This window comes from Budorcas taxicolor, chromosome 25 (assembly GCF_023091745.1).
Source record: "Budorcas taxicolor isolate Tak-1 chromosome 25, Takin1.1, whole genome shotgun sequence".
Classification (NCBI taxonomy): Eukaryota; Metazoa; Chordata; class Mammalia; order Artiodactyla; family Bovidae; genus Budorcas; species Budorcas taxicolor.
Genome location: NC_068934.1, coordinates 42,375,970 through 42,395,112, shown reverse-complemented (window position 1 = coordinate 42,395,112; position 19,143 = coordinate 42,375,970). Strand labels below are relative to the sequence as shown.

The following is a 19,143-nucleotide window of genomic DNA, read 5'->3' as shown; positions in this document are numbered from 1 at the left end:
TTAGAACTGGACATGGAACAACAGACTGGTTCCAAATAGGAAAAGGAGTACATCAAGGCTGTATATTGTCGCCCTGCTTATTTAACTTATATGCAGAGTACATCATGAGAAACACTGGGCTGGAAGAAACACAAGCTGGAATCAAGATTGGCGGGAGAAATATCAATCACCTCAGATATGTAGATGACACCACCCTTGTGGCAGAAAGTGAAGAGGAACTAAAAAACCTCTTGATGAAAGTGAAAGAGAAGAGTGAAAAAGTTGGCTTAAAGCTCAACATTCAGAAAGCGAAGATCATGGCATCCGGTCCCATCACTCCATGGGAAATAGATGGGGAAACAGTGGAAACAGTGTCAGACTTCATTTTTTGGGCTCCAAAATCACTGCAGATGGTAATTGCAGCCATGAAATTAAAAGATGCTTACTCCTTGGAAGGAAAGTTATGACCAACCTAGATAGCATATTCAAAAGCAGAGACATTACTTTGCCGACTAAGGTCCGGCTAGTCAAGGCTATGGTTTTTCCAGTAGTCATGTATGGATGTGAGAGTTGGACTGTGAAGAAGGCTGAGCGCCGAAGAATTGATGCTTTGGAACTGTGGTGTTGGGGAACACTCTTGAGAGTCCCTTGGACTGCAAGGAGATCCAACCAGTCCATTCTGAAGGAGATCAACCCTGGGATTTCTTTGGAAGGAATGATGCTAAAGCTGAAACTCCAGTACTTTGGCCGCCTCATGTGAAGAGTTGACTCATTGGAAAAGACTCTCATGCTGGGAGGGATTGGGGGCAGGAGGAGAAGGGGACGACAGAGGATGAGATGGCTGGATGGCATCACTGACTTGATGGACGCGTGTCTGAGTGAACTCCGGGAGTTGGTGATGGACAGGCAGGCCTGGCATGCTGCGATTCAGGGGGTCGCAAAGAGTTGGACACGACTGAGCGACTGAACTGAACTGAACTGATCTCCTGTCCTTAACTTGTTCATATGCAGTTTTCCTGATAGCGTTTAGCTCTTTCTCCATGTTTTCCTTTAGCTCTTTTAGCATTTTTAAGGCAGTCGTTTAAAAGTCCTTGTCTGGTATGTCTGATGCCTGTGTTTACAGGGGGTAATTTCTGCTACCATTTTCTTCCTTTGATTGTGCCATGTTTTTCTGTTACTTTGTAGAACTTGTTTTGTTGATAATTGGGCATTTGAAGAAACAGCCACCTCTCTAAATCTTTATGCACTGGCTTTCTGCTTGGGATGTTCTTCACTAGTTAGCAGAGTGTGTGTTTTGAGCCTTAAAACCAGCTCAAGGGGAAGCTTAAGCTTAAGTTCAGGTCATTCCTGAGAATGTATCCTGTGTGGGTCTTCATATGGCTTTATCAATCTCCCCTATACACTGCTGCTTTTAAATTATTTAATTTTGCCAAGAGTCTCACCGCAGCTTCCCCTCAGAACTTTGGGCTGGCTTATTGTATTTCTCCACCAGTGATCTCTGCCTCATGCATCTATAGATCTATAGGCCCCCTGAGCTTCTATAACCATTGCCCATCACTTTTAGTTTCTTTTTTTCTCTGTCTGAGATCTGAGTTATACTCCTTTTCCTGCCTCAAGATCTTTGGTGAATCAGAGACCAATATTTCAGGCAGCCCCCAGACCAGTTCAGTTCAGTTGCTTAGTCATGTCCGACTCTTTGCGACCCCATGAATCACAGCATGTCAGGCCTCCCTGTCCATCACCAACTCCCAGAGTTCACTCAAACTCATGTCCATCAAGTCGGTAATGCCATCCAGCCATCTCATCCTCTGTCGTCCCCTTCTCCTCCTGCCACCAATCCCTCCCAGCATCAGGGTCTTTTCCAATGAGTCAACTCTTTGCATGAGGTGGCCAAAGTATTGGAGTTTCAGTCTCAGGATCAGTCCTTCCAATGAACACCCAGGACTGATCTCTTTTAGGATGGACTGGTTGGATCTCCTTGCAGTCCAAGGGACTCTCAAGAGTCTTCTCCAACACCACAGTTCAAAAGCATCAGTTCTTTGGTGCAAGCTTTCTTCACAGTCCAACTCTCACATCCATACATGACCATTGGAAAAACCATAGTCTTGACTAGATGGACTTCTGTTGGCAAAGTAATGTCTCTGCTTTTGAATATGCTATCTAGGTTGGTCATAACTTTCCTTCCAAAGAGTAAGCGTCTTTTAATTTCATGGCTGCAGTCACCATCTGCAGTGATTTTGAAGCCCCCCAAAATAAAGTCTGACACGGTTTCCACTGTTTCCCCATCTATTTCCCATGTGAGTGATGGTACTGGATGCCATGATCTTCGTTTTCTGAATGTTGAGCTTTAAGCCAACTTTTTCACTCTCCTCTTTCACTTTCATCATTGTAATTACTACATCAATTATTCTACTGATTAATTAGGGGAAGACTAAGTTATTTTCAGTTCCATTCTGCCTTCTTATTCAGAGACATGCTAATTATCTACAATCATACAAATATGCAAAATCTTTTAAAAATATTATGGTTTTCTCCACATTTCTTATTGTGGTTAATCAGAGGTATTTTATATTTCATAATTTAGTTCCATAATTGTAAAAATCAATTTTTTCTATTACATATTTATTTATTTTACAAAAATTTCCAGCATGTAAACATTACCTCATTTTCCCCTTTTATTATGCTCTAGAATCAGCAATTAGTTAATGGAATTCCTTAAAACTGTGTCACTTGCATGAAGGTTTCTTCCTGCTTTGCTTCCCTTGAACATTTTCCCATGGAAAAAGTACAATGAAACCAACAACGGAAAAATATCAAATAAACATATATGTCTTGTATTCTTTAGAGCAAGCTTATCCTTTGCCATACAGTTTTGGTTATAAACCATGAGCCCTGCCCCAAGTGTTGGAGTTTGGACATCTTTGCATTGGTCAAAGGAGTTTTTGGTAAAGGCAAATGGTACACAGAAAGTCATAGAATCATTTCCCAATCTTCATCACTTAAAATTCCAATATTTACTACTCTTCTCTCTTTTTGTAACATTTCATTTCCAGGGAAAGTCAGATGGTCCAAATCTCATAGGCAGCACAATAAGACTCTTTCCCCGAGATATACTGTGTGTGTGGGGAGGGTGGGGGGGGGGGGTCGAGGGGGGAGGGGAGGCTCTTTTCTTCTCCTTGGTCTCCCTCAGGTCTTCAGTGACCTGGGCAGGTCACAGACCTCCAGACACCAACAGTCTCAGAGAGCTTACTGCCCTCACTGGGCTGAGGTCTGCCAGGGTCTGAGGGATGAGAATCTGGTGTTTGGATCAGTGCCTGTTTGTGAAACACCTTCAGGGGTGTGTATGTCACACCAGGGCATCTGATTTTGGCTTCTTCAGCACTAAACCTACTGGTGCACACTGATGTTGGTCTGGGTGATCCAGGGACGCTTGGGGGAGTCTGAGGTCACTGTGGGGAGGGATGAAACTGTAGCAAAACCAAAGGCACGGATCACCTGGAAATAGCTTAGATCTTAGCTTGTGTGGGGGACAGTGTCTCAACTCATGTTTTGCCCTCCTCGTCACAGACCCTGAGGGTTTACTCACTCATTTTCCACATCCTGGATGGAGTCGGGCAGAGGCTTATTCCTGGTTTCAGGAAGGAGTCGGACAACAAAGCCACCGAGGATGGAGCAGACTCCGTAGATGATCCAGGGCAGGTGTGGGGAATACACACTTAGGATCATCAAGAGGGGAGCCAGGGCCGTCCCGGTAGCAGAAGCAAATCCTATGATTCCCAGAGCTGTTACCCTTGGGGTGTAAACAATAATCCAAGAAAGTCAGGGAAAAACCTACACATGTAATTTTGTGATGTATTACTTTACTCTGATTATGGGAGACAGCATAGCAGTGCAGAAGGTTGACCACATATGCTTCCTTTTGAAATTTTCTCTTTACTTTGCTAGCAATTTTTTTTTCAAGTTCAAGTGCAATTAAGTGCACCCAGTTTGATTATTAAGAATTACCGTTACTCATGACATCTTCCCTTCCTGTAGTTCAGAAGATCACATGAGATGTCACACATAAGGACTTCACCCAGTGTCTGGCAAAAACTTTAAATAAACTTTGGGTAAAAATTGTTAGGTTTTTGTTATTACACTTGGTTACTTCTCATAACTAACCAATCTTAGTTTTCCTCCTCCAGTAAGTGTCAGTTAGCTGGCAGAGGTCTGTTTTTGAAAGGGTATCTATGAATTTTCATACCTGAGTACAGTAGGAGTCAGTTCAAATGCATGAGAAAGACAACTGGACAATGCGGCACAAGAAACTCCTACTGCCAAAGTTGCTGTGACCACACGCAGGGTCTGCATTTCTGGAGAGAAGAAAACCAGTGAGGCTCAGGCAATCTGAGCTGAAGGAATCAGCATCCCCATAATTACAAATGAGATAGAGATAGAGCCTGTAACACACTGTTCATCTGTGATCAATCATGTCTGACTCTTTGCAACCCCATGGGCTGTAGCCTGTCAGGCTCCTCTATCCGTGGAGTTTTCCAGACAAAGAACATTGGAGTGGGTTGATGTTTCCTACTCTATGGGATCTTCCCAGCCCAGGGATGGAAACTGGGTCTCCTGCCTTGGCGGGCAGAGACTTTACCACTGCACAACTGGGAAGCCCGATCAAATGAAAGTGAAAGTGAGAGTGAAGTCGCTCAGTGGTGTCTGACTCTTTGCGAACCCATGGACTGTAGCCTACCAGGCTCCTCCCTCCATGGGATTCTCCAGGCAAGAGTACTGGAGTGGGTTGCCATTTCTTTCTCCAAGGGATCTTCCCAACCCGGGGGACTGAACCCGGGTCTCCCTCATTCCAAGCAGATGCTTTAACCTCTGAGCCACCAGGGAACCCTATTGGAGCTGTTCTCAAGTGTAAAATACATAGAAGAGAAACTACACAGAGGCTGAAAATGTGCGGTGTCTAATAGGCTGAGAAATGTATGGCTTCTGGTCAATAAAAGGCTCTGAATTATTTTATCAACTGTCCCTGCCTCTCTGAGATTTGCCAGAAAAGGAGAGGGAAGGTGAGACCAGCAGAACTTGATTTCATTTATTTTCTCCAGTGTCTCCTCTGCCCTTCAGGCAGAATGTAGGATTGAGAGGGTAACAGGCAGGAAGGCCAGGGGTCTCCAAACGGAGGAAATAGCCTGCAAGTGTCAGACATTTTATCTCTCGTAAGAGGCTGGAGGAAACAAACTCGAGATAATTTTTCCTTTTCTATACAAATTTAAAAGGAGGTTTCTCTTAAAATTCTGTGTTGCCATAATGACACCTGGTTTCACTTGAAGTTAACCATTGCCTTTTTCTTACGGAAATGTTTATCTTAAGCTATGCTAATGTACTATGCATTTACCACAAACTCTGTCTTCAAGTCTGTTTGCCTTTTGGGCTCAGAACCTCCTTGATAAACCAGTATGTTATACTCTGATATTGTTCCTCTAATCTATGTAAATAACACTATTTGTATGGTGCTCTACCCTTCTTCAAGATTCAAGTTAATCCTTTTCTGGCCCAAGATGAACCATTTGGAGCAAAGATTATCCCAAAATACATCCTATGGGTGAGGGGTCTGGTGCCATTCTAAGTTTTGAGACATTCCTTTCTTTCATTAACAGACTGCTGGTGACTATATAACATCCAGCTGAAGACTAGCAGGGGGGTACTCTTTCTGCCCCCTTCTGATGCCTATGTCAGAAGCTTTCTCGATCTCCTTTATATTTTAAACTTTGTTACACAAAAGCTCTGAGCAATCAAGCCTCATCTCTGGCCCCAGATTGAATTCTTCTCCTCCAGAGGCCAAGAATCCCGTCGTCGTAATTCAACAACAACCTTTCAGGATGGTCATGTGAGCAATAACTGAGGGGTGTAGGATTCATCCATCTCTCAACAGATTAAAACCTAGGAGCTTTCACAATATTGACATGGACTAGTATTGGCAAAAGAGATGAATACTGTTGTGCCCAAGTCGCGAAATCTCCCAGTGACCACCAGGGAGCCGATATCCAATGCAAAAGCAAGAGAGTTTTTATTACCAAGCTCGAGCTGGGGCTCCCACCCGATGCGTTCTGGGTTACATTGCTTATATAGGGTATTCTCCCATGAGAAATTTGAAAAACGGGAGTTTCCGGGTTTGGAGACATCTAATTGGTTACCTTCTGTGGAAGGGTTAGGTGTTGGTTTCTGATTGGTTTTTATTTTCCCAGGCTGGCCACGGGTTCTGATTGGTTCCCATTACCTAGGTAGACTACATTAGGTCAGGAGATTTTGGTCTGGGGTCTGATTGGCTCGAGGGTGGTGGGGAGAGGTCAGGGGATTTCCAAAGGCTCTTGGATTTTCAAAGGCTCTTTTCCTGGAACCTTACAAAATGGAGTTTTTCTGTTAACAAAATGGAGTAGCTTAGGTCCTTCAATACAAGGACAGGATTCCTGTATTAATGGATAATCTGGAGAGTGTCTTTATCTAGGAATGTTTCACTAATCAAATATAAGAATCTCTATTGGGAAAAATAGCCTGATTTTGGAAACAACAGAAGGGAAATTTCAGAGAGTCTGTTTTCTATGCCTACCTGTCCTCCATTATGAGTAGTGCTCCATTATGAGTGCTACAATACTGGGAGTGGGCTCTGTCATTAGGTAGCAAACTTGCATCACTGCTAATATTCAAGGTGAGCAGTGGAACCCCAACAATCTGGGATCCCATAAAGTGCATCCCTGCACTGGGAGTCAGGTGAAGCATGTGAACACCTGGGTTTCCCTCTTCATTACATGTGATCGTTCAGTTTAGTAAAATAGATCATAAGACAGGCTCTTGAGTGCTTTCTGCCTTGTTCCTACTGTTCTCTTCACTGCTTGAAGACAGGGAATTTTATTTTCTTGACGTTAAGATGACACCCCTAAACTAGAGTTGCCCTAATGGTGACCAGACTTGAGACATATAAGTAGTTACATAGAGATCAGAGGATACTGATCTCTATTCAGTGAAGCGATAGAACCAAGAAAGAGCCCAGCCAGAGGAAGTGACAGTACTATGTCTTCACATGAGAGACTATTACAAGGTCTAGACCCTCCTTGCTTACTGTGTAAAGTATGATTGGCCAAAGGTGGCTCAGGGATAAAGGATTTGCCTGCCATGCAGAAGACACAGGTTCAATCCCTGGGATGGGAAGATCCCGTGGAGAAGGAAATGGCAACCTACTCCAGTATTCTTGCCTGGGATATCCCATGGACAGAGGAACCTGGTGGGCTGCAGTCTATGGGGCTACAGTCCATGAAGTCGTAAACAGTTGGACACAACTTAGTCAGTAAACCACCACCACTAAGTGATTAATTGCTGTCCTAGAGAAACTGCCAGTCACAGATGGCACCAGTTTCCAGATATTTCTCAGATGTTATGAATACAATCGCATGTCTGTGCTGACTTTAATTATGTTTGATTCTGTAAGGGAGCAAAACTCACCACCCCAAAATGCATGTCTTTGGCCTGAAGGTTAATTTAGGTTGGTTAGTTTTGAGAAATAGAAGACTCAGGAAGTCTTTTTTTTTACCTCCTCCTTAGCTGATGAAAGAATTTAGGCAAAGGGCTTAGTCTTGGAATAGACCTAACACTAGAAATGTCTGCAGACAACATGGGCTAGGTATGGTGGGGGAAACTCGGTGGGGCCTAGAGACCTGCATCCACTCTATGTCCCACTGTTTCTACATGGCCAAACGAACATTTGTTTACCAGACATCTTTTCCATCTCCAGGCGAATCACCTTCCTCCCCTTTGAAGTTCCAAACCACTACCCTTCAATATGCTATTTTTCTCTTTTGCTTTTAGCTGAAGATGGTATTGAAGGTGGGGCTTTGGCTATTTTCATAGGTTACTCAGTTTTGCCTGGGTCTATGCTTCCCTCGTGACTCAGTCAGTAAAGAATCTGCCACCAATATGGGAGACCTGGGTTCGATCCCTAGGTCGGGAAGATCCCCTGGAGAAGGGAATGGCTACTCACTCCAGTATTCTTGCCTGGAGAATTCCAGGGACAGAGGCTTCAGTCCGTGGGGTCGCAGATCCTCCCGCGTGATTAACACTTTCACTTTCCCATGTTTATACACATTATTAAACTTTTGATTTTCTCCTGTTAGTTCATCTCATGTCAATTTAATTCTTAGTCCAGACAGAAGAACTTAAAAGGGCAGAGGAAAATTACTTCCTTCTGATACTTCTTTTCCCAGCAACATAAGTGCAGAAGCTTTACTAACCCCCTAGATTGGTTTCAGGGAATCCTTAGAACACAATGCTGCCTTTCCTTCCGGCTTTAGTTAGGTGTGATCCATATAGTCCCTGAGGGGAGGATGCTGAGAAACCTATTTTTCATGCTGAGCTATTTTCTCACCTTGGGGTATGAAGATCAGGAAGAGAATGGAAGCAGCCAGCAGAAATATGAAGACCATCTGGCTTACTCTGCGACCCAGGTGATTCAGTGCTAAAACTGCAGCATAATTGCCTGGAAGTTGGACTACGCCAAAGAGAATTTGGAGTAGGAAAATGTTTTCCCCCACAAACTGGAGGTGGAGGGACAGGCCAAAAACTGTTGTGGTGGTTAGAAGTCTGTGGGTGGACAAAAAGGAAAGACAGATGTCATGAGTTTAGATTCTCCAATCATACAAATAGTGATATTTTGCCAGGAAGCTAAGGCTTGGTTTTAGAGTATTCAGACATGGTCTGATTTGTAGAATATTTCAATTTTGATTATGCTGTAAAATTTTCTGTATTTTTGATTCTCTGGCAGATGGGGCCTTGATCGTGGAGAGTCTGCCTCTTCCAGCGCTCACTGATAAGTTGGCAAACTGCTCCCCTGTGAGTGCACCTTTGATATACAAACCACCAATCCAGGGCCCATACCCCCTAGCATCCCCTTTATCAAACTCTCACACCAAGCCAATATTCTCATTGTCCTAAATAACTCCAGGGTCAGGCATTGAACAACTCAGAGCCATCTCTATATCACAGATTCTGCTGAAATTATTCAAACAGTCCAACCCTCAGCATATAATCTCCTCTCATTCCCTCCCACAAAACCCCAATAAAGGTTTGGGGCCATCTTCTGATTGACCCAGCCAGGTGCTTCCCTGCATGGCCCCATCTGGCTTGTCACATACTTCCTCTTTCTAGGGATTTGTGAATAAAAGTTCCTTCATGACGGTCATTTCCAAGTTTGCCTGTGTTAACATATCTTGTTAAAACAAATCTTGAGGACTTTATAAAAACCATTTCCTTGTGAGGTGACAGTTTAGAAATTATCACAAAATAATTATATAATGATGGAAGTCATAATTCTTATTACACTTTTGGGGGGAATGCAGGGAGTTTTGTTATGGAGGAGACATAATGGGGCCTTCCAGAATTTTAGCTTTTTTTCTAAACCTTGATCTGGGTGATGGTTATATATTTACATATGGAACTATTCATTGAACTGCATGCATCTGAGCACTTTACTTTTGTTTATATTTTTACTTCAATTAACATGAAAACAAGTGAAGAAACTTATAGCCAAGATCTGTGCCATGATTGACATTCTCTGCAACATCTCTAGTGATAAGCCTTTAGGGTGATGTGATAAATAGAACTCCTCATTGTATAATTGGTTCTGTGTTTGTCTTTTCAAAACCCTTTTACTTTCTCCAAACATAGCAACCATGTTCTTGACTTCCTCATGCTTTATCTCAAATCTGTCTCTCTAGCATGTTATAGATGCTGAAATAACAAATACAATCATGTCTCCGCTATTTTAACATCCCTCATGCAGTGTGTGAAGCCCACCTCACAAAGGACAGGAGACAGATCCTTTTACGCAGGTTGGGTGTGCGGAACAAGTCAAACACAGAAAGTTTGGTCTGTGCTGCCTCCAGCTCCTCCTGCATGGCAGATCTCAGGACCTTTGAAACAGCAACAAGCTATTCAGTTGTCATGCAATGGTAGGCAGTATGAGGCCCCCAACAGATGACTCCCCTTTGTTTCTACTAGAAAATATAGCCACTGAAGATGTAATGATGAGTAATGAAGATGTAAAGTGCTGTGAACGGAGAATCAGGGAGATAAAGGGAAATTGTGCAGTGACAAGGAAATTTCAATAAGAGACTCAAATTGCCTACTGGGCATCAAAAGGGAAGTCGAGGTTATAGATTTAGGTCAGGAAGGGACTAAAGGAATAGTTATTAGATTTAGGCCCAAAGCTTCACTTGTACCAGAGGGGCATGAAGGTCTGGCACTAAGCTTGCTTCTCAGGTGACTGTTGGCAGAATTTTTTTTCCAGGGAGGAGGAGAATAATTTCCTTGAGAGACTTAATTTTGGCTCTTGGGTCAACCTCTTTCAGGGAAACCCTAGCATGTTTTGCCTCCATGAATGAGATGCCTAGAATTAAATCTGAGGACAAAAATCAGGGGCGATATTGGAGTAGTATGATTTACACCCAGACTTTATTACCTGTCATTATGCAATGGCTTTGCTAAATGCTAAATATACACTTTAATGAAGGTAATAGGTCATCTCTAAGCCTCGATTTCTTTCTCATTAAAAAGATGACTAGGAATAAAAAAATGTGTGCACTTAGTTGCTGAGTTGTGTCTGACTCTTTGCAATTCCATGGACTTAGCCCATCAGGCTCCTCTGTCCATAGGATTTCCTAGGTAAGAATACTGGAGTGGGTTTCCATTTCCTTTTCCAGGGGATCTTCCCCACCCAGGGATTGAACCTGCTGCTACTGCTGCATCTCCTGCACTGCAGGTGAATTCTTTACCACTGAGTCACCAGGAAAACCCCCCAAAATGTGACAACCTACACAATGTGAAAAAATATTTGCAAATTATGTATCTGATAAAGGATTAAAATCTGAAAGATGTAAAGGACTCATTCAACTCAATAGCAAAAAGCCAAACAATCCAATTAAAAAATGAGAAGAGTGTCTGAATAGACATTTTTTTTTTCAAGGAAGATATACAGATGGCTAATAGATTCGTGAAAAAGTGTCCAACATCCCTAATCACTGAAAGTGAAAGTGAAAAGTTAGTCACGTCCGACTCTATACAGTCCATGAATTCTCCAGGCCAGAATAGTGGAGTGGGTAGCTGTTCCCTTCTCCAGGCGATCTTCCCAACCCAGGGATGGAACCCAGGTCTCCCACATTGCAGGCAGATTTTCTACCAGCTGAGCTCCCAGGGAAGCCCCTCCCTAATCATTAGGGAAATGAAAATAAAAATAACAGTGATATATATTCTGTTGTAATGGCTATCATCTAAAAGATAAGAAATGTCACGTATTGGCAAGAATGTGGAGAAAAGGGAACTCTTAAATACTATTGGTCGGAATGTAAATTAGTGTAGAGGTTCATAAAAAATTAAAAAGAGAACTACCTTACTATATTCATTGATTAGCTCTAGGAATATTCTGGTGGAGTCTTTAGGGTTTTCTATGTAGAGGATCATGTCATCTGCAAACAGGGAGAGTTTTGCTTCTTCTTTTCCAATTTGGATTCCTTTTATTTCTTTTTCTGCTCTGATTGCTGTGGCCAAAATTCCCTATACACTAATAATGAGAAAGTAGAAAGAGAAATTAAGGAAACAATTCCATTCACCATTACAATGAAAAGAATAAAATACTTAGGAATATATCTACCTAAAGAAAATAAAGACCTATATATAGAAAACTAGAAAACACTGGTGAAAGAAATCAAAGAGGACACTAATAGATGGAAAAATATACTGTGTTCATGGATCAGAAGAATCAATATAGTGAACATGAGCATACTACCCAAAGCAATCTACAGATTCAATGCAATCCCTATCAAGCTACCAGCAGCATTTTTTCACAGAGCTAGAACAAATAATTTCACAATTTGTATGGAAAGACAAAAAACCTCAAATAGCCCAAGCAATCCTGAGAAAGAAGAATGGAACTGGAGGCATCAACCTGCCTGACTTCAGGCTCTACTACAAAGCCACAGTCATCAAGACAGTATGGTACTGGTACAAAGACAGAAATATAGATCAATGGAACAAAATAGAAAGCCCAGAGATAAATCCACACACCTATGGACACGTTATCTTCAACAAAGAAGGCAAGAATATACAATGGATTAAAGATAGTCTCTTTAACAAGCGGTGCTGGGAAAACTGGTCAACCACTTGCAAAAGAATGAAACTAGAACACTTTCTAACACCATACACAAAAGGAAACTCAAAATGGATTAAAGATCTAAATGTAAGACCAGAAACTATAAAACTCCTAGAGGAAAATAGGCAAAACACTCTCCGACATAAATCACAGCAGGATCTTCTATGACCCACCTCCCGGAATACTGGAAATAAAAGCAATAATAAACAAATGGGATCTAATTAAAATTAAAAGCTTCTGCACAACAAAGGAAACTATAAGCAAGGTGAAAAGACAGCCTTCAGAATGGGAGAAAATAATAGCAAATGAAGCAACTGACAAACAACTCATCTCAAAAATATACAAGCAATTCCTGCAGATCAAGTCCAGAAAAATAAATGACCCAATCAAAAAATGGGCCAAAGAACTAAACAGACATTTCTCCAAAGAAGACATATGGATGGCTAACAAACACATGAAAAGATGCTCAACATCACTCATTATCAGAGAAATGCAAATCAAAACCACAATGAGGTACCATTTCACACCAGTCAGAATGGCTGCAATCCAAAAGTCTACAAGCAATAAATGCTGGAGAGGGTGTGGAGAAAAGGGAACCCTCTTACCCTGTTGGTGGGAATGCAAACTAGTACAGCCACTATGGAGAACAGTGTGGAGATTCCTTAGAAAACTGGAAATAGAACTGCCTTATGACCCAGCAATCCCACTGCTGGGCATACACACCAAGGAAACCAGAATTGAAAGAGACACATGTACTCCAATGTTTATCGCAGCACTGTTTATAATAGCCAGGACATGGAAGCAACCTAGATGTCCATCAGCAGATGAATGGATAAGAAAGCAGTGGTACATATACACAATGGAGTATTACTCGGCCATTAAAAAGAATACATTTGAATCAGTTCTAATGAGGTGGATGAAACTGGAGCCTATTATACAGAGTGAAGTAAGCCAGAAAGAAAAACACCAATACAGTATACTAACACATATATATGGAATTTAGAAAGATGGTAACGATAACCCTCTATGCGAGACAGCAAAAGAGACACAGATGTATAGAACAGTCTTTTGGACTCTGTGGGAGAAGGGGAGGGTGGGATGATTTGGGAGAATGGCATTGAAACATGTATAATATCATATAAGAAACGAATCACCAGTCTAGGTTTGATGCAGGATATGGGATGCTTGGGGGTGGTGCACTGGGATGACCCAGAGAGATGGTGTTGGGTGGGAGGTGGGAGGGGGGTTCAGGATTGGGAACACGTGTACACCCATGGCGGATTTATGTTGATGTATGGCAAAACCAATACAGTATTGTAAAGTAAAATAAAGTAAAAAAAAAATAAAAAAATAAAAAAAATTACTTTCTCATACGCAGAGTGAGACCAATACACAATCTTCATGATTATTATTGCTCAGTGCTTTCTGCTTCCGTTGACTAAGATGTGTGTCCAGTCCTTTAGCAACTGCATATCATTCTCTAATTTTAGCTCAGATGATGTTAACACTCTTCGAAAACCAGGATGATAAGGTCAGAAGACCTACAACCACACCTGTGATCTTACCTGCCATTCTTATAGATACTAACTACCTATAGATGTTAGGTTATATCTTCCCTATATTCCATAACCACCTCTCAGCCTCCTCACCTCCATGGTTAGGGTATCTCCAGCATTCTTCCTTCCATTCCTGTGCGCAACTTTTTTAAGCTCCTTTAAGCCCTCCTCGGGTCTGTTGGTGATAATCAGCCACCGAGCAGACTCTGCCAGCCACCTAATCAAAGAGGACAGAGTACAACTAACTCACATTTTCCTGTTTTTCATAACTTTTGTCCAGAAACATGAAGGGGTTTGGAATGTGCTATACAAAAAAAAAAAAAAAAAAAAAAAAAGATGCTTTGTTATATTGATAATTTTGAGCTGAAGGCACTGCACTTGAGAAGTGGAAGATCCAGGAAGAGAACTCTCTGACCTCCCCTTTCTACCTAAAAGTAGGTCATAAACTTTCCCCTGAGAAAGATGCCCTTTCTGTGTCGGGAAGGGAAGAACAGTCTTATCACCAAAGACTGGGAAGTGACGCCAAAACAGACCTGTACAAACAAACTTGCTGAAACCACTCTTCCTTTTCCTTAGTTTTTCCATAAGCTTTCTAGTCACTATTCCATAAATTACTGCCCTTTCCTCTTTGTCTTGTCACATACTCACAGTTGATTGCTTTTAATGCAAAAAGGCATATAAGCTTTAGGGCTTAATGGCTTCTTTGGGTTTTAATTTTCCTTCTGGAGACTCATTTATACATGTAAAAATATTAAATACATTTGTGTGCATTTCTCCTGCTAATCTCTCTTGTGTCCAAGGCTACCCACAGAATGTAAGAAGGTAGAAGGAAGTTTTTCCTCCCCTGTAGATACCTTTTTCCTTCCATCTAATACTCATCATTGATAGATTATACCAGAAAATATAAAATTATTCCTCTTGTACCATAACAAAGAAAGTGTAAGGATGACACAGACAGGAGGTTTATTGGCTCCCCTCTTATTCAGGAGATGTGGCAATTTTACCAAATAAAAGTATACTGTGCTTAGTTAAATTTTTAATCAAACAAACTGAATAACTCCAAGAAATATTTTGGACATACTTATACTAGAATTTTATTTGTTATTTATCTGAAGTTTGAATTTGATGAGATAGCCTACATTTCACCCAGTTAGCACGTAAAAATACAGAACTCTCAGATAAATGGAAATTTCACACAAACAATGAATACTTTTCATTGTAACTATATGTCATGTAACATTTGGCATATTATTATACAACAATATTTGTTGCCTATTTGAAATTCAAATTTAATGTCCATAATATTATTTGGCAACTCTGTCTATTTAGCCTATTGAATTGTACAGATTAGTAGAGTACATGCTCAAGGGTTGAGCAAAGACCAAACAGAATTCAACTGTCCTGATTCCATGCTTCTTTCTTTCTTTTACTTTTCACAAGTTTTATTTATTTATTTTAATGTTTGGCCACACCCTGCAGCATGTGGTATCTTAGTTCCCTGACCAGGGATTGAACCTGCACTCCCTGCATTGGAAGGTGGGGGTCTTAACTACTAGACTGCTGGGGAATTCCCATGCTTCTTTCATTCTAGGACCTTCTAATACTCAGGGAGAGCTTATACCTTGAAAACAGAAAGCTGACAAATAATGGCACAGAGAACACCAGTTGAAGGGTGCACCAGTCTCGAATGGCAAAAGCCAGACCTCCTAAGAGCATTTGCGCAGCACCACTGGCACAGATTACTAGTGCCGTTCCCACGGTTTGGAATTGGGGCACCGTCCACTCTAAAACTGAAAGAAAATACAAACAGAACTTTGACCTCCAGCCAAGGTGGAATGTCACCATCACAGTCAAGTCAAAATGTACAATATCCAAAGTGTTGACTTGCCAAGTATAGTAGTGTTTGCTATTATGGCTGGGACAGGAAGCCCAGCCAAGAAGCGCAGTGAGCAGTAAACGAGGAAGGTGGGAGCAATGGCTGCACAGGTGTCAGCAATGGTGAGCTGGAGCAAACACCACCCGAGAGTCATCTTTCGCCCAAACCTGAGAAACAAGTACAGGTCAGAATATGGAACCGATAGCAATATATTATAATCATACGTGAAGAAAGGGCACATTGTGAAACCTTAGGGAATGTTTTAACAAGTGAAACTTCACACTTGAAACCTAAAAGAATCAACAACAGATCTCAGAAGCAGCCTTCTTGTTCATAACCTGAGCATGACAAAGTGTCTTCTCTACTCTGTTACCAGTGAATCTTCAACACCAATTGAAACCAAATAAGACAGGCTGCAATATTAGAAATTTTCACACACCATAAATATTTCTTGTGCCAACAGATATATTTAGCATAGTAAGAAGTTTTTTTAGCGTCTAGAACAGTGGATTTAGGGACTCTAAGACTCTGCAGGCTAAGGCTAGCCTGATGTGAAAGATCTCCTCCTGTTTTTTAATTTCTAGTTTCATACTGTGGTCAGAAAAGATTCTTGTTATGATTTTAATGTTCTAAATTTTCTAAGACTTATTTTCTAAGAAGCCACAGTCATTCATCCCATAGAGTCCAGGAAGGACTGAACGTGGCAGCCCTAACCAAGGCCCAACAAAGTCATTTTCCATATCTGTGTCTTCAAACAGGCTGAGTCTCATGCCATGAAGCATCTTCTTCTCTGTTTCCATAGATAACTCTTTCTCATGCTCCTAAACTGCATGTTACAGCACCTCCTTTCCACATCCTGTCCTGCTGTGCTTCCGGATCTGATGGAAATATCATTATTGTGTTTAGGGTACAAAACTTAATGTTGAAAAAATAGCATTCACCACACTGATTAATTCTCTGTGTTTCTAAAAGATTGGAGACCGGGGTAGCTCTAGGATGGTGAAATTTGCTATATTTATTCATTAATGAAAGAATGATTCTTGAATTGATGAAAACACCCAGGAATAAAAAGAGCTATTATCTAGAGATACTCACTTGTCTGATAAATAGTTATATATGACACTTCCAACAAGCATTCCAGCCATGAGTAGGAATTTAGCCACTGAGTTCAGTGACTGATAATCACAAACCAGGTCCCACTGGAAGAGAAGGAGAACCAGTAGAGGAGAGCTCTATAGCATCTTATAAGTCCTCAGTGGAAACACCTTAATATTACTTGCAAATTTAATATCAGGCCTCTACCTTCCTCTTAATCTTCCCTTTCTGCATTAGCTGATCTTCTCATTCAGACTTCAGTTTAAACATTAATTTTTTGGGGAAGCTTCCTCTCAATCTGTAAGTTCTATTAATGCCCTGTTTCACTGCATACTAATTGGTTCTAAATGTTGGCCACAGAGTGCAGCGATTTGAGTTTTAAGAATTTATCGATGCCTGAATTTTGCCACAGATGTTCTTATATGATAGTTCTGAGGTAGTCTTGGGTATAGAGATTTTTGTTAAACTTCCAGATGTTTCTAACTCACTACCAAATATCGTGTAATACTTGCTTAAACCTGATCTTCCTAAGAATAAAAGCACTGTGAAAGCAGGGTTCATGGCTATTTCTGAATCCATCATTTAATAGAGATGTAAGTAATGTTTGCCAGAACAACAAAGAACGAACTCCTACCTAGTGACTAAAGGAGAGAAGCATGTTCATTCCTCTGTTACCACTAAACACTCAGACCATGTACTCACAGGAGGTAAATGAAGACTTTTACCTCAGTCACGATGGTGGAGGAGAAGGTACTTCGGTCATATACCCAGCCATCCACACAGGGTTCTGTGTCCAGCTCACTCATGTTGGTGAAGGTCCCATTGAGGTGGAGGAGCTGCCACTGGGGGTGGCTGAAGCGACGACACTTCTCTGGCCTTAGGTTTGAGTCCAGTGGGATGGAGATTCTCAGGAGGGCATCTTGACTGAGGGTCCCAGTGTCATTAGCAGAGCCAGTGTCATTGTCCAAGATGTGGACCCAGCAGCGATGACCAGGGATGGCTGCAGTGAAGTTCTCCAGTAGGATGTGAGGGCTGACTATGAGGCTGGAGATACAGAGGAAAACCATCTGAAGGATCTGGAATCTCCCCAGGCCTCCAACTTGATCCAGGAGGTCCTGAAAGGCCATCAAGGCTGAGCAGGTGACCCCTAAGAAGAGGCAAAATGACTATCCAGAAAAGTTCAAAAGGAAAAATATTTCCAGCTGCAATGTCACACTAAGTGTGTGTTGATCCTGACTACACTTTCTCCTCAATTGGCTCTGTCTCACCTCTAAAGCTGGGCCATAGAAGCTGCTTCTCCAAGTTGTTGGAGGGTCAGGAAGGTAGCTGGTTTCATTAACTCATGGAGGGAAATATTTTGCTGAGGTAACTTTAGCAGTTGACAGTTAAATCTGTTAAAAGTGTACTTTGTGAAAGTTTTGTACTGAGCAATACCACGAAGTCCGTGTTGGACTCTGAATTACAATATTGGGCTTTGGACTTTGCTAAAAGAACTGTAATAAATCTGCTAAACGATTTACAGTTCTTCCCAGAAAATGTAATTTGTGAGACACAAGAGTGAAATGCTTTTGATTGTTTTTAAAAGAACAGAAAGTGTATTACTTGTTTAGTATTGAACTTTAATTAAAGTGTTAATTAAAACTCTATCAAGTTAAACAAGTGAAATATGATGCAACCCTTCCCATTTTGGTAAGTGGCATTCTGTTTCAGTTCAAATCATACCATAAATTCACTCTGAAAATAAGTTACTCAAAATCGAGGCAGAGTGGGCAGTAATGGAGGCCAGAGAGGTTAGTTTGTGTCAGCTCATATGGAGGCTTATTTTTACTGGTTTATTGATCATTTCAGATAACATTTGTGAGGATCTTTTTCTGTTCTAGTTTTAGAAATACAACATTATGTCAAACAACATCGTCACAGCTCTTAAAGTCTGGTGAGTAAAGGAGAAATAAATAATTATACTCTGATATCATAAAATTCATATGGCACATGAACAATGTTCTGGGGAAGAATTGCAGAGAAAATACAGGATAAAATGTCATAACACTATTGATTAGCACTAAATTATCTGTTAAAATTTCTCTGTTTATGGTTTTATTGAGATAGCTTTTACATGCCATCTAAATCATCTATTTAAAGTGTACATCTCACTGAGTTATAGTTATCACAGAATTTGTGCAACCATCACTATTATCTCTATAGAACATCTCTATCACCACCACAAAAGCCCAACTGTAGCTAAAGGTGATAGAAATCTCAGTTTTATCTAGTGTGCTTATTTTTTCCTTCACTGTAATATTGTGATATGATTAGAAATATATATCTGGTCTTCATCTTAGTTCCTGGCACAGAGCTCTTAAAACCTTGGAATTTCCTGTGTTGAGAGCAACAAAGCTCTCTTTTTTATGTTAAGTAAGCCACTCTAGCAAATTAATAGAAGCTACCAACTAAAA

The 19,143-nt window shown here is 41.1% G+C and overlaps 1 protein-coding gene across 1 annotated transcript; it reads right to left on the bottom strand.

The window, feature by feature from the left end:
• Positions 1-2,694: 2,694 nt before the first annotated feature.
• Positions 2,695-17,817, bottom strand: LOC128068827 (organic anion transporter 7-like). Its single transcript, XM_052662052.1, has 11 exons — positions 17,416-17,817; positions 16,691-16,794; positions 15,608-15,762; positions 15,341-15,509; positions 13,813-13,936; positions 9,814-9,929; positions 8,387-8,601; positions 4,223-4,331; positions 3,566-3,769; positions 3,143-3,151; positions 2,695-2,746 (listed from the first exon to the last, which is right to left on the bottom strand). The coding sequence occupies exons 1-11, from the start codon at positions 17,815-17,817 to the stop codon at positions 2,695-2,697; spliced, it is 1,659 nt and encodes a 552-aa protein (XP_052518012.1).
• Between the last annotated feature and the right edge of the window lie 1,326 nt (positions 17,818-19,143).